Raw genomic sequence first — 16,506 nt, 5'->3', positions numbered from 1 at the left:
CATTCAGGGGAAATCAATACTGCCTGCAATCCTGGCCGGAGCAAATCCGGAACGGTTGCTGGCTAAGCTTTGTGAACCAATGCAGTCCACCTGATGACGCAGTTTACCTGATTGTAAGTGGTTACTGCTGTTTATGGACTTCTTTGTTAAACTAAAAAGCATGCAGTCCGCATAATAGTAAGTGATTACTGCCTATGGGCGTTTAATGTAATTTAGGGAGGAAAGCAAGCAGTCCATCTGATCTAGTAAGACCGAATTGGCATCACTGAGTTTCATCATTGGCACTGAGTTTTTGTGAAATTAAGTGAATCAAGCTCGAGCATGCAGTCCACTCGATGATAAGTGATTTTAACCACCAATGGACATCTGTATAGAAATCCAGATAAGATTAGAATACTACCTAAGATTGGTCACAGATACATTACTACCCATGAGAACTAAGTTAGAACGTCTCGGATAAATATATTTTTCTTACCACACCCTTCAAACCAGAACACAGCAGCGCTTAACATTGCTGTCATTAGGCAGAAACAGGTCTGGCAGACTTTAGTCGAACCACAAAGGATTGTACCACTTCAATAGATACTTCAATTCAATTTATTCTAGATCATTTTGGCGGGTTTTTGTAAAAACAAACAAAGAACTTCGCTCGATATCGGCCTTGAGAAGCTCTGAAAATTGGGTTTGTGTCCACGGCACTAAATACATATGTAACACTTTATATTCTATAGAAAATATATAAAAAATATAAATATCCTTAATTATCATTAACGTGTTAACGATATTTATGAGTTTCTCTATCAATTCCAAAAGGTACCTAATATCATCAAAGTACAGGTTTCTTGCGATATTTTTTATGAATATGAAGTTGCGAACGAACGTGTAGCCCACCTGTACCCTTAGTATGTATTTGTTTTTGTTTTTGTATTTGTTTACGTATTTCCCATACACTTCCAATCAGCGCCCCCAGCGGATTGCGGAACTGATCAGAAATGTATGGGAAGGTCAACAAAAACAAAAACAGTCATTTTTATAAAAACGTAAAAACTCATACTAAGGGTACTGATGGTAAGTGGCAACTGCCACCCATAGGTATTTGTAAACACAGATATAGACCGCGTAAAACTGCTAGTCCGCTCTGAATGTTGAAATGAATCACGTCGCCATAGCAAATTGTATGACTACTCCTGCTCGCAGCAGCTTCAGAGCGGACTAGCAGTTTAGCACAGACTATACCTATTGGTGGTAGTTGTGTTACTAATCCTGAGGACTAAGTAAGAAAACTTTTTAACTTTTATTTCAGGAGGTACGGCAGCTAGACCTATTTCTACCTTATAATTGCAGGGCTGCAGCTGCTTTAAAGGTGTGATAAGGGCGCGTACTTTTCCGAGGCGTTTCAACTTCAGGTAGGATTCTAATCTAATCTGAGGTTAATTACAGATCTCCATGAGCATTGCGCAGTAACACTACAATTTTATTTGTTATTTCAATCTAAAAAATGAACTTACATCATTTACCGTAACATCATGGAAACGTTCTCTATAAGACCTACGCATAGCCTGAAGCCTAGACATCTACATTATTCAGAGCCTACCGCCCTGCTAAGGTTCTATCAAGAAGAAATTACACCTACCACCCAGATTTTAAGGTTCCAATTCAGTCTGACAGCATTTCAAGGTCTCGTTTTGTAGAAATCCCTTGTAGGGAACGTGTAAGGGTAAGTAGGTATGAAGCACAATTAGGCTTTAGAGAGTAATATTCAAATTATGCGTCAATATTCCCCGCTATGTATATATCTTAGCGCAAGTACGATGAAATTTTAACTAGTTTATGTAAACGACCAGCGTGACGAAGCTGTCACCACACCGGTCTGACGCGCAAAGGGTCCCGGGTTCGATCCTCGGCGAGACAGATATCTAAATAATGAATTTAGATTTCTGTTTCAGGGTCTGGGTGTTTGTGTATTTGTCTATGTGTGTGTCCATGGCACCCATGACACAGGCAATCCTAGTGTGGGGCTGTGAGTGTAAAAGCGTTCTTTTTATTACAATAAAAAAACAAAATACTGCTTAAAAATATAGTCTATGTCATTCTCACAATTCAGACGAATCCAACGACACCTCATATGTTAATCCGTCAAGTCGGTTGGGCTGTAGCGTGTACGCTCGGAAAACATTACCTTCCGAAGTATGATAAAACTGTTAGAACTACTAGTTCAACTGCCGAGGTACCACCGTCACACCTAATTCTAACGTGAAGCAGTTCTGTTCTGTGGAAGAGTGTGGATGCACTGACTTACATATGAGGCGACGATATTAGTCCTCAGTGGCAACGTATGATTGGCTTTAGGTAGAACCTGGGGGCCTGCCACGATCTTTTAAAAACCATCATAGTTCAGAAAAGTTTTTTTTCAACCATGACCTCCTTAAAACAGTAAAATATTCCGTCATACGCAGTTGAACAAACTGAAACCCTTATTCATATTTCACTTATCCATTGTATAAAAACAACTGAAATCGCCATATTTTGCTTAAAAAGCTAAATCTCCTACACATAATACAAAACTGCTTATTTTAATGTTATAAAACAATCTTACTGTAACGAGGTCGTGGTATGAAATTTCAATGTATGATTAAAATAATATTGTTTTAAGAGATGGTAGTAACCCCCCTGTTCTATATGGTATTGGTCATATATTTTTATTACCGACAACGACTTACCAACAAGTGGTCGTCTTTGCTACTTCAAATACTCATATAACATTGTAAATGCGTATGTAAGTTTGTTTGTTATGTCCCTGTAGTTCCGGGACTAGAATAGGGCTACGGTATCCCCTGCCTGTCGTAAGAGGCGACTAAAAGGGGGCTTCCGGGGTTGCGGGCGGCAAGAGTGGAAGCTCGAACCACCTGGCCAGCGGCCCCGGGAAGGACGACGGTATGTGTGGTCGCATACAGTCGTATACACCAGATGGTGTGGCGAGCGTCAAGCTCACCTGGGCGGAGCCCGACGGGGCAACGCGCTAAGAGGAATCCGGTTGCGTTCCTTTGGAGATCCCGGAGCCCTCAACGCAGCGCAGAGGACGGCCACCAGGGGGGTTTTAGTGCGGTAAAAATCACACATAACTCGGCGTCGCTCCCACGTTGTCGGGTACCTTTTGAAGGTTTCCCCCTCGACAAAAAAAAAAAAAAAGTTTGCTTGTTATACTTTCACGCCGTAACTTCAAAACCGATTGTCATGAAATTTTGTACACACGTTGTCGGGGTTCAGAAAAGGACATAGGCTACCTTTTATACCGAAAAATTATCTACCGTTCCCGTGGGATAGATAAAATCCACTGACTACGAGGGAAACCGCAGGTAAAAGTTAGTATTGTTTAAAAAAACTAGAACCGTTTTCTGAAAACTCAAAACGCTATTCAGAATCTAGCTGCAGCGGGATCCGGGAACTATCGATTGACCCTGAAATATGCCCTAGCTCGCCCACGGAGCCCTACATTGCGCCCTACATTACTTTACAGGTTAAAAAATACTAGTTTCCGCCTGTGTCTTTACATAGATTTTTGGTTACGATTTGGTTGTAATATGTTATAATGACTAGTTAGTTAAACTACATAAAAACCTCCGTAAAAAAGAGATTTCCTAAGTTTTATGGCGACCGGTGTAGACCGAAAATTGTTAGCAATTTTGGCGTTTAATTCTTTATAATATAAGAGTTTTAAAACATTTTTTTTAATGTAACGGGTTTTTAATTTCTTCGGCAAAAAATAATTTAAAAACCGCGTATTGTGAGTACCCGTTACATATTAAAATGTGTCAATACCGCGATAATATTAATCTTAAATCATATAGTAAAAAAAAATATGGCAGAGCCACTATGGTTCGACCGAGAAAGTACCACCATATTTATTTCTAGGCCTAGTCTGTAAGTTTAGTCCATAGTCCACCACGCTGGCCAAGTGCGAATTCGTAGACTTCACACTCCTTTAAGAACCTTTTTTTTTTAAAAACTCTAGGTTATGATGTTTTATTTTACCATAAAAGTATTCTGGTTTCAAGGGTAAGGGAGACATACCTATCCGAGGCTTTTCAGCTTAGTCCGCAGGAGTAGCGGCGCATCTGTGGCCGACCCCAGGTAGGAATATCTAATCCTATCTGGGGTTGATTTACTGTCCATGGGCGGTAGTAGCCACTTACCATTAAGTGAACTGCATACTCGTCTGCTTCTTCTATATTATAAAAAAAAAATAAACATGAAATTATTATGCGCAGTGATTAAAACAGCTCAGTTTTGCGCAAGGTCCGGGGTGACCTAGGTTCTATTCAAGGTCGATCAATAGCGTGACCCAATGACTTGAGCCTTTTTAGGTCACACATGATTTGTTTGGGAAATTGATGATGTTTTACTGAAAAGCGCTTTCGACATTTTATTTGGATCCTGTTTTCGATCATTGGGCCTTTACGAAGGCTTTATTTTAATTGTTCCGGGACGAGAATAGGGCTACGGTATCCCCTGCCTGTCGTAAGAGGCGACTAAAAGGGGGCTTCCGGGGTTGCGGACAGCAAGAGTATGTGGTGGATGTGGTCGTCGTCATGCACACCAGACGGTGTGGCGAGCGTCAAGCTCACCTGGGCGGAGCCCGACGGAGCACCGCGCTAAGAGGAGTCCGGTTGCGTTCCGTTGGAGATCCCGGAGTCCTCTACGCAGCGCTGAGGACGGCCACCGAGGGTTTAGTGCGGTAAAAGTCCCACATAACCCTGTGTCGCTCCGGGTACCTTTTGAAGGTTTCCCCCTCGTTATAAAAAGGTACACCTTAGGGCATGTTAGGTAATCGTAATGGTAAGCTTCAAAATTTAGATAATGAAACTGCTTAACAAACTCAATTATGAATAACAGTTTTCGAACATAAAACATGCCCACCCATCACACTACAATGACATTTTTTTTTTACTGAAGATGTTTTTTAATTTTGATTGATTTGAAAATCTAATACTGATCGTGATAAGTTTAAAAACACATTGTATAGTCATACAACAGAAGAAACCTGTGCCCAGCAATGGGACAGTTATTCATCATTGTTATAACAGTGTACGTACTCAAAGATGTCAATAAGCCAATGTCCGCTTAGCATCAACTCCGCAATAAAGTGTAAAGCATTACCGTGTCCCATATAACAGTCTACACCAAGTCTAACACGTGACCACGCTAACTAGCGACGCGCCAACGCCATCTATTAGGCGATAGCGGTACTAAATTGCAAATTTAAAAGTAAAACCGCTCACGATCACGTGCGCCGACTAACGGGAAATAGCCGAACTTCGAGCGTTGACCCGCGTTGCGCAATTGTTACGGTGCTTTTAAATTTTATTGTCAAACGCGGTGCGAATTTGAAAAAAGAACAGTTTTTTTTTAAACGGGCCGTGATTAGTATGTGTGGCGTTAGCCAGTACAGTTAGCTGTTCTAGGCTAGTTTGTAACCTAGGGTATGTAGGTAACCTTTCACAAGGTCGTAGATGACTTTCTTTGTGGAATTAATTCTTGGGAATGTTGACTCTGTGCCGTTTTGTTTGTCTGGGTCACGCCTGGTAAAATTTTTTACGACTATAAATACTAAAGTCTACATTATTCTAGGATAGCGAATTAATTTAAACAAAAAAAGCATTTGTCCCTGTAACAAATCATTTGGAAAAAAGATACTAATATTTTTAAAACAACAATATTTTTTATTAAAATATTTGGCATTGCTAATATTTAACTATAAAAATTTACAGTTAAATTGCTAGTATAATGTAACATAGTATTTTTATTGTATTATAAAAAATATCAGTATTAAACTGCCAGATTTTACAACCTCCGCCACATAATATTTCAAAATCAACTAATCTTACACTACAGAAAAAATATGCATTTTTATCCACATACCAAAAACTAAATTATAGTTGATAACCATTAAAAATAAATAATTCATTAAATACTGGCAACTTAGACTAAAAAAAGTAAATATATTTTCAAGTTATCAAAAACCCTATTGTTCACTTTCTTTTCTTTTTTATTTACACAACTGGCATTCCCACCAGCGGGCCGCCAAAATTACAAAACATAGCGGTATAGGTAGTATCTAATGCCACAACCGATAGAGGTGAACGACCTCTCCAATCCACGTCTATAACTGATCGCCCATCAACAAATTATAATACAGATTAAAATATTTCCACGTTACTACCGCGTTGCCTTAGCAACCCGCGCCACGACGCCATTTTGAATAGCTTGTCATAATTTGACATTTGCGTAAAAATAGATCAATAAAATTTGATTGTGTGTGTTTCATTTCCTATGATGATTTGTGTACACAAAGTACAAAAGTGTATAGGTGTAGATAATGACATATTTCATAACCCCGCAAATATGTACAACCGAAAACGTGAATATTTTTATCAAGATTAAGTGGTAATCATAGTTATTTGATTTGTTTCTTAGCAATAACTTTAAAGATTAGTTCCTTGTTTTCTTATTACATAAATATGTATCATGACTGCTTTGTGATCACTACCATAGTTCAACAGACGTGAAGAAAACTTTGGTAGTTGATAAGCCCGTTGTTAATAATTGGCGTTTCCAATGCTTTACCTACTAAAGATCGAAATTTGACATTTTGTGGTAAGAAGAATTGTGAAATTTTAATCTTTAGTAGGCAAAAAATGAGCAGATTAAGAATTGGCCTAGTGCAAGTTTTAAGCCGCACCCGCAGGGTTCCGTACAACCAAAATTCTCAGTGTTTTTAATTTCTACTAATTATTATTATAGCCATAGATTCTTCGTAAAGATACTTCGCCGCCTTGAAATTGAATGAAGCCACAAACGGCTTATTAGTAAGTTATTTTTTTTAATTCTTGACAAATAAAAACATTTTTAGAGAAAATTTACGAATCAATAACTAATACTGCGTAATTTACATAATAAATAAATAATTATTTCAAATATTTTAGGGACATTTTAGCACGGAGACGTGGCAAACCTTTTTACGCAACTATTTCAATTCTCAAAACTGGGTACATTTTCTTGTTAGGAGTGAGTAATCTTTACTAATCTATTAGCGAATAACAGGATTTTAACTATGCAAATATAGCAGGATAATTTTTTTTATTTTTAATTGGTTAAATATTAAAATGTTAATCTTTATAAAGCTTTACTCGCTTGTGCTCGCCCAGGAAAATTACCATCTAAATTACAAAGAAATACATGGTTTGGAGTCGAACCACGAGCCGTTCTACCACCATCCCATAAAGTCATAAATATTTAAATAAAAATAATACAAAACAAAAAAAGCTGTGACAGCCTAGTGGTTAAGTAACTCGGCCTCTTGATCGAGGGGTCCGAAATTAAAATCCCGGGCACGCACCTCTAATTTTTCAATGTTATGTGTCTTATAAATTAAATGTCACTTGCTTAACCAATGAAGGAAAACATCGTGAGGAAACCTGCATACCTTAGAAATCTTACAAAAAGTTTTCAAAGGCATGAAGTCTACCAATTCGCCCTTGGCCAACGCGGCGCGCTGCCTAATCCTTCTCATTTTTAAAGGTTACCCGTGCCCAGAAGTGTGACAGTAATGAGTTGATGACGACGATGACGACTAACATAAAATATCCTATATGAATAGTAATATCTAACTATACTAATGATATTACAACAGTATTCTTAAAAAATAATAAGATACTTCGTATACGAATATATAAGAAATAATAAGAATATCTGTCTAGCCATTTACCATTAAACTGCATACATTTTACACTTTGCAAATAAAATGGAAAGAATTTAAATAAACATATATTTCGTTTTTACACACGCAATGCTACTCGTATTTTGTTGGGTTTATCTAGATAATGTGTCTAATATTTAAACTAGAACTTTTGTAAGTTTATACAATTTTTATACTATAGGAGTAGCAAACGAGCATGCAGTCTATCTGATGGTAAATGACTACTGCCGTCATCGGTAAACAACCACAAATAGGATTAGAAATTCCTACCTTAGGTCGGCTACAGATACGCCGCTACTCGTGAGGACCATACCATAACTTACTTATTAGAGTTTTAATAGATGTTATTTTACCGTAATGCCTACTAAAATTCATAATTCATGTGTTCTGAAGCTATGTGCAACTTTTTAATCAATTATTTATCAAATGAGAAAACTGTTAAAAATATCGTATCGTAAAGATTTGCCAAAAGCTCTTCTTGGTTAAAGAATGGTAGAGCCTTTTGTGGTTCGACTCCGGCGGCACCACCGCCACATCAATATCTGCCTCATAAAAGCAGTGTGAAGGGTGTGATAAGGAAAACATATTTTTCCGAGGTGTTCCAGTAAAGTTCTCAAGGGCAGCGGCGTATCTGTGGCCGACCTCTTAGGAATTTCTAATCCTATCTGGGGTTGATTAATGACGTCCATGGACGGCAGTAGCCCCTTGCCATCAGATGGACGGAATGCTTGTCTGTTACTCCTATATCTTTATATATATATATATATTTCTTATGTGCGTGTGTATGTCACTGAACTCCTCCAAAACGACTGGACTGATTTTGATGAAATTTGTTGTGTGTGTTCAAGGGGACTTGAGAATGGTTTAGATTTACAATTTAGTCCGTGGGAAAAGGTTCTTTTAATTAATTTTAAATTCGTAAGTGGTTATTGATTTTGGAATGTTTCACATTGGATTCGACAGACTTCGCTACCATCGCAGTTTCAAATATTCTATCTATTTTTCAAACCCGTAATTGATAAGGGTTGTTCACTCTTAACATTTTTTTTATTTATATGGCACAACGTTTGTCGGGTCAGCTAGTTATATATAAAATGGTGAGCTCTAAATGCGTTTGGTCTAGCTATCTAGCGTAAAGTTAGCCATTTTAATTGACCATAGTCGTAACTCCATGCGTTTTAAAAGATCTGTTGCCAGAGGCAGGAACATCATCATCAACCTATTACTGTCCCACTGCTGGGCACGGTTCTCCTCTCAGAATGAGAAGGATTAGGCCATAGTTCACCGCGCTGGCCAAGTGTGTATTGGTAGACTTATTACTTATACTTTATGCTAGAATTACATACCTTTTAAAACTTTTTTTAAAGGCAGGATACTAGATAATTACTAAAATGGATATGACTCAAGAAAATAAACCCAGTTTTCCATGAAATTGCACGACAACCACCATTATAGAGATTATTTCAAGTTTTAAATACCCTTTCTTTAATTAAACATGAAATGCGTCTAGACCATTATGGCTTAATCTAGATTTTGCTCTAATCGATGCAATATATGAACTGGACAATGAACCCGAATTATTTGTTTTTATGCGACAGAAGGAGGGTAATGTTTATCGAGCATATTTATGTTTTATATGCAACTAGTTACTTAGCCTTTCAGTAAACAGCCTTTTTACTAAACGCTACAGTTCATATAAACTATTGAACAATTTTTAAAGAGCCTATTTATACTTAAACGGCTATTTAGCTAACACATTATTTCGTTTCGACATACGTATTGGAAGCCCAATATTTCAGTCTGACAGATTAAAATGTATGAAGTCGTGAGATTCATCTTAGTAGTACGAATAAAATTGGTAGCCACTAGTTTGACAGACATTTTTTTATAATAATTAAATGGCAACTATTAAAGGATTCGTTTAATTGGCAAAGACAACGCAACTTCTACTACTACTACTACTACGATTACTACTTCTGCTACTACTACTACTACTACTACTACTATTTACATAGACTCTGTTTCGAATAAACGTCTATAAAATATATTTTAATATAACCCATACGTCGTGCACCCGATCATCTGCCCACGTATTTTGACCTTCAAAATTAGATGGTTTTTTAATAAACGTCAGCTGTCAATGTAATATTTTTAATTGGCGGCAAAGACAACATAATCCATAGGCTTCACTTAATTAACTTATAGAATTTGACACAGACTGTACCATCAAAACTTGAAATTCTTTTTTCAAGTAAACGTCAGCTGTCAGTAATGGTTTTCATTTGCAAAGGCAACGCAACCCATACAGCCTGTAACTAAATAGCATTCCAGGTATTTAAATATACATTTCTTTTTCTAATTGATGACAAAGGAAATATTGCCCATGCGGCGTGCACCTAATCAACTGCCCACGTATTTGGACATACCTTCAAAAATTAGTTTTTTTAATAAACGTCAGCTGTGAATGTAATCTGTTTAATTGGCAGCAAAGACAACCTAATCCATACAGCCTTAACTTAATTAACTTATAGAATTTGACACAGACTGTACCATCAAAACTTGAAATTCTTTTTTCAAGTAAACGTCAGCAGTCAGTAATCGTTTTAATTGGCAAAGGCAACTCAACCTATACAGCCTATACCTGAATAGCATTCCAGGAATTTAAGAAGACTTTTGTTTCTCTTTTTCTAATTGATGACAAAGGAAATATTGCCCATACAGCGTGCACCTAATCAACTGCCCACGTATTTAGACATACCTTCACAAATTAGTTTATTTTTAATAAATGTCAGCTGTCAATGTAATCTTTTTAATTGGCGGCAAAGACAACCTAATCCATACAGCCTTAACTTAACGAATTTGACACAGACGGTATCATCAAACTTGACTGAAGCATCAAAACTTGAAATTCTTTTTTCAAGTAAACGTCAGCTGTCAGTAATCGTTTTAATTGGCAAAGGCAACGCAACCCATACAGCCTCCACCTGTTTAGCTTCCCAGGCGCGCAAGAACGCGTTCGGATAACGGACTGTACAGTTACCCGTATGTGGGTGAGGCGCACCGTTACCGACGTCACTACTAGTGATGTGCGGATAGGGATGTGATTAAACTAATTACGTTAGTGACACTCCACTTAGGTTTTTGCTGAAACATAATGTGATAAGTGGTTAAATGTAAATGTTTTTTTAATGTCAGTGGAAATTAAATGTCTAGTTTTTAAATTGATCCACAGTCATACAGTCATTTTCCAATACGCAATCATTTTTTTATTTACTTACTTATAAAAATTACTACTTATATAACAAGTCATAATGATAATCTTTCTGTTATTGTGTTCAATTTATTAATTTTACCAATTTTTACAATTTACAAATAAAAAGGTATTTGTCAAGATTTTTTTCCATAACTCACCCTGATGGCCAAGGGCGAATTGGACTTCACATTACATCATGAAGAACATCGTAAAATGTAAGTTTCTTGACAACATTACTACTATTCCTACTAAAACATTACTATTACTACATTACATCAAGTAAACAAAACAATAAATTAACTAACTTATTTCAATTACGTTTTTTATCTATGATTCTACATTCATAAATACACCAAAAGATTAGATAAAAATATTAATTGATTTATTTATATATTTTGTATAATACTTATATTACAACTTTTCCTAATCTATCTTATGTTCATTGCTCATAAATTAATTAAAAGGTTAGATTAAAATATGAATCGAATATTTTTTTTTATATTTTGTATAACACAAGACTACGTGACCCATAAACTAAACTACCGATATCGATAACTAACCTAGCGTTCGGACTCCGTCCCTAGCGTTTACCGTACGCTACGTCACAGAGAAAGGGCCTCGACTGTCGCTTTTCGACACAAACACGCTACTTGCTAGCGGCCACACGTATGGGGATTATTCGTACATACATTCGTACATACGAGTATGTTATTTTATCATATATATTACTAGCTGCCCCGGCAAACGTTGTTGCCATATAAATAAAAAAATGTTAAGCGTGAACAACCCTTATCACTTAGGGGTATGAAAAATAGATAGTAGCCGATTCTCAGACCTACTGAATATGATATAAAATTTATACCTTTTTAAAATAAAGCAGTAGCAGCAAAAGAGCATGCACAATCTAACGCCTATTTTAGAAGGTGGTAGAACCCTTTGTGGTTCGACTCCAGCGGCACCAACGCCACACCTATTTCTGCCTCATAACAGCAGTTTTAAGCGCTGCTGTATTTTGGTTTGAAAAGTGTGGTAAGGGAGACATACTTTTCCGAGGCGTTCCAACTTAGTTCTCTGTAGCGGCGCATCTGGGGCCGACCTCACATAAGAATATGTAATTCAATCTGGGGTTAATTACGGATGTCCATGAACGGCAGTAACCACTTACCATCAGGACTACATGCTCGTCTGCTACTCCTATATTATAAAAAAAGAAAAAATCCGATCAAATGCGTTGCATAGGACTAAGATGGCCGCCTCATATGTGCCGTACAACGAGCACATATGACGTAACGCCTAAATCTCTGTAAACACAACATGTTACCACTTGTTACCGTTACCGTTTTGCATACAATACCATGCTTAGTGAATTTCGATTCTGTTAAGTGTCACAGGTTTTTTTGGATCGCCTTTGAGGCCTGTGCATATCTCCAACTGAGTGTATATAAAGTATACCTATTTTTCTTTTTCTTTAATAACATAGGAGTGGCAAACAAGCATGCAGTAAGTGGCTACCCTAGATAGGATTAGAAATTCCTACCTGAGGTGAGCCACAGATGCGCCGCTACCCCTAAGGACTAAGCTAGCTTCACCCTTCAAACCAGAACACGTCAGCGCATAACACTACTGTTATAACAGAAAGAGGTGTGGCGGTGGTGCCGCCGGAGTCGAACCACAGAGGGTTTACCACCTTTCATATGAAGAAGACAACATTATATAGAAAACATGACAAGATTTGGACATAGCTTAAAGAAGTCGTACCTATACTCATAATGTTGGTATTTTTGCTTTTCCATTAGCTTTAACACTTTTGTTTTACATAACTGTAGTTTAAGAAATACTATTTTCTCTGTGACCAAATTATACATATATCTTACATTTAAAATTAAAACTGAAGTTGTAAAACAGAAAATCGTAAAAAATTTACACACATCGTCGAATAAAAATATCACTTTTCAGTTGAAATGTCGTAAAATATAAGTTATATGACAGAATACAAGATTGACAAATTATACTAAAGGTAGCCCCTGACTAAGATTGTTCGCTTGTAACAGCTTCAGAACGAGCATTTATGAGCAACCCATTATAGTCCCACTGCTGGGCTCAGGAATAAGGATGATTTAGGTCATACCCTAGCCAGTCTAAGCTAAATAACTCAAAGGTGACTGACTGACATAGTGATCTAACAACGCACAGCCCAAACCACTGGACGGATCGGGCGGAAATTTGGCATGCAAGTAGATGTTATGACGAAGGCATCCGCTAAGAAAGGATTTTGATAAATTCTAAACCCAAGGGGATAAAATAGGGGATGAAAATATTACTTTGTAACGCGAGCGAAGCCGCGGGCAAAAGCTCGTTAAAATATATAGTCACTGCCCCCATAGACATCTGTAATCTTCTGATAAGATGAAAGTCCTACCTCAAATCGGCAGATACGTTACTAGCAAAACACGAAGAATTTTGCAACCTATCCTGTCAGCCTGGTGGACATTGCATAAATCCTTCTCATTCATTCATTTTAAAGTGGGTAGAACCCTTTGTGGTTCGACTCCGGCGGCACCACCGCCACACCTATTTTTGCCTAATAATAGTAGTCTTAAGCGCTGCTATATTCTGGTTTGAAGGGTGTGGGAAGGGAGACACCTTTCCGCGATACCTAATCCAGCTTAGTCCTCAGGGGTAGCGGCATATCTGTGCCCAACCTTAGCTAGGAATCATATCCTATCTGGGGTTGATTACAGATGTCCATGGACAGCAGTAGCCACGTATCATCAGATGGACTGCCTGGTCGTCTGCTAATTCAATTATAAAAGTTACATTTACCGTGTAATTGTAATTCTCATAATTATAACAACGGTCAACGACCTGTAGCATTTTGAGAATGTTCCGTACAATTTTATTTTTGATGCGCTTCGTATAACTTCGTTTTATAAAACAGTAATATATTTCCCTCTCACTCGTATTCTATAAAATGTGAGTGAGACGCATATACATACCGCAATTTAGGATTATAATTTTTATTGAAACAAGTTATACATACGTAATGATTTTTTATATAAAATGGAAATTTACGTCAATTACCTAATTCGCTCTTTTATGCCATTTTTAATTGTTTTCTCTGCAATTTATGTTTTATTAGTACTTTAATTTACTATTAAATTAAGAATTCCTATGAAAGGTCAATGACCTCCATTATATAAGTTTGTGTTTTTAATGAATATGTGTTAGAACCTTTCGTGGTCAAACTGGTGACACCATAGCCACACCTATTTCTGTTTGAAATCATTAGTAGAAATGTCATTGTATCTGTTGCAAAACTCGAATTCTATCTAGGATTAATTACAGATGTCTATAATTGCTTGACTGGTGGACTGCATTCTGGTGGTGGACTGCATTCTCATTAAGTACTTCAATTAAAAAAAAAAACATAATTGCAATAAACAAACTTGCTTAAAAATAGCAATACTTGAGAAAAGGGCACAAATTTTCCATGTATTTCGTTATTTATATTTATAAATACACGCAAATAAGAATGATAGCCTATTGGTTAAAAACGAGGTCCGGGGTTTAAATCCCAGGCATGCTTTGATTTTTGAAGATATGAGAGTATTACAAATTATCTATAATTTATTTAAATGATGAAGTAAAACATGTCTACGCCTAAAACTTTAAAAAATGTTCTCAAGGATGTTGGACAGTCTATCAATTTGGTCGTCAAATTCGTGGCTGAGCGGTCACCATACTGGTCTGACGCGCAAAGGGCTCCGGGTTCAATTCCCGGCCAGACTAAATCTAAATGATAAATTTAGATGTCTGTATCTGGATCTGGGTGTTTGTGTCGTCTTTGTGTATGTCCATGGCACCCACGGTACAGAGAATCCTAGTGTGCGGCTGTGAGTGTAGAAGGCGTTATATTTATTTAAGGGTTTAATGATTCGCATTTGACCATAGACTATGGCCTTAAATTCAATATTAAATCAAATTAAAATAAAAAAACGTGCTGAAAATCCCAACTTTAACAAACCGCCATATTTTATTCAAACATTTTTAGCGCCCAAATGATTGAAAGTGACAGACAACCGATTTGGAATTGTAATTTTCAAATGCATTATGAAATTCAAATCGTACATAGCTTCCGTCAACACGAGGTGCGTTGACCTTTGCCTCAATATCGCGGCAAAAAATTATGACGTAATTATGTCAAGTGACGTCATAAAATATTTGGACTTTTCGATGGTTATATGAGTAAAAATTTTTCTAAGAAGTAAATATATATACCTACGGCCTAAAAATAGCCTATTTACTTTCGCAATTTAGACGAATATCATATTTGTTAAAATCCGTTAAGCCCAAGCATGTAGAGAAACATTAACCTCCGCAATCTCGTAATATATTTAATATAAAATGTAATTTTTATACGAAGAAATAGGCCTCGATTATTTTTTGATTTTAAATACCTTTGCCTTAATATATAAATGGTTATAAAAATATAAATAACGTATAAGCTAAAACTTTTCATTCTCTTAGGTCATAAAACTAAAACTATGTTGCGTTCCGTTTTCCTGAAATTAAAGGCCGAAAATGGAAAAGTGGGTCAAGAACTTCGTCTCAAAAATATCTACAGATTAACAGATAAAAAACGAAAATATTTTTTCAAAACCACAATTTCAAATTTAAAATAAATCCAAAGATTAAATGATAAGAAACTAAAATATTTTATCAAAACCTAAATATTAAATTGATGAAACGGAAAACATTTTTTTCATGATATTTGTCAATACGAATCTTTTTGGACTACAGACTTATAAAAATAGTCCAACCCACTCAAGACAACAATAGTAAATGTACCGCAATAAATTAAAAATCCAAAAACATATAATTTGTTTGAAACTGAAATATAATAAACATTATTTTCCCAACCATATTAAATGGATGACACGCAAAACAAGACAGATAATATATCACAAACTTACCTCGAATAGTGCTAGGCATGTTGCCAAAAATCCACACAGTTTTGTAAAACAAAAATCCATCAACGTCACTTTGCACGTATTATCCGACCTCTGCCATTATAAACGGCAGAACACTGTGAAAACCTTTGTCTAAAAAAAGTTAGTTTGGCGCGAATTGAACTGTCATTAATGTCATTTGCGGGGGAACGGCGCATACGTCCTAGTGACGTGGTGTGGAGGCAGACTGTGCTTTTTTCGTTCAACGCGCGGTCGGCACTCGGGCTAACTGTAATTTTTTTCGTGCTGCAGTGTTAACGGTGTTGAGGCCGGTTCTGTCTGTGGTGGATCTTCGATCGATTGCCCGATTCTGTGTACGCGTGCCAGATGCGGTTGAGATTTTTAATCTCCAGCTCAAAGTCCTCTCTCGTAGCGTTCCTAAAAATCTAGCTTCCATGATAATACATCTTTGATTTATGTGGTCTTCAAATCAGTCAGTAATCAGTAGCATTTTATTATTACATATTATAGGATTAGCGGACGAGCAT

General features: G+C 36.8%; 1 protein-coding gene across 1 annotated transcript in view; it reads right to left on the bottom strand.

Moving 5' to 3' along the window:
• The window catches only part of Hr3 (nuclear hormone receptor 3 ROR-beta), a 165,977-nt gene extending 149,747 nt beyond the window's left edge, over positions 1-16,230 (bottom strand). The window contains exon 1 of the mRNA XM_073081715.1: positions 15,983-16,230. Coding sequence (XP_072937816.1) covers positions 15,983-16,001 — 19 coding nt within the window. The 5' untranslated portion in view covers positions 16,002-16,230. The remainder of the gene's footprint in view (positions 1-15,982) is intronic.
• Between the last annotated feature and the right edge of the window lie 276 nt (positions 16,231-16,506).

Source organism: Epargyreus clarus, unplaced genomic scaffold (genome assembly GCF_041222505.1).
Source record: "Epargyreus clarus isolate Ecla_fem2 unplaced genomic scaffold, WU_Ecla_fem_2.2 ptg000016l, whole genome shotgun sequence".
Classification (NCBI taxonomy): Eukaryota; Metazoa; Arthropoda; class Insecta; order Lepidoptera; family Hesperiidae; genus Epargyreus; species Epargyreus clarus.
This window is presented reverse-complemented; position numbering and strand designations above follow the sequence as displayed.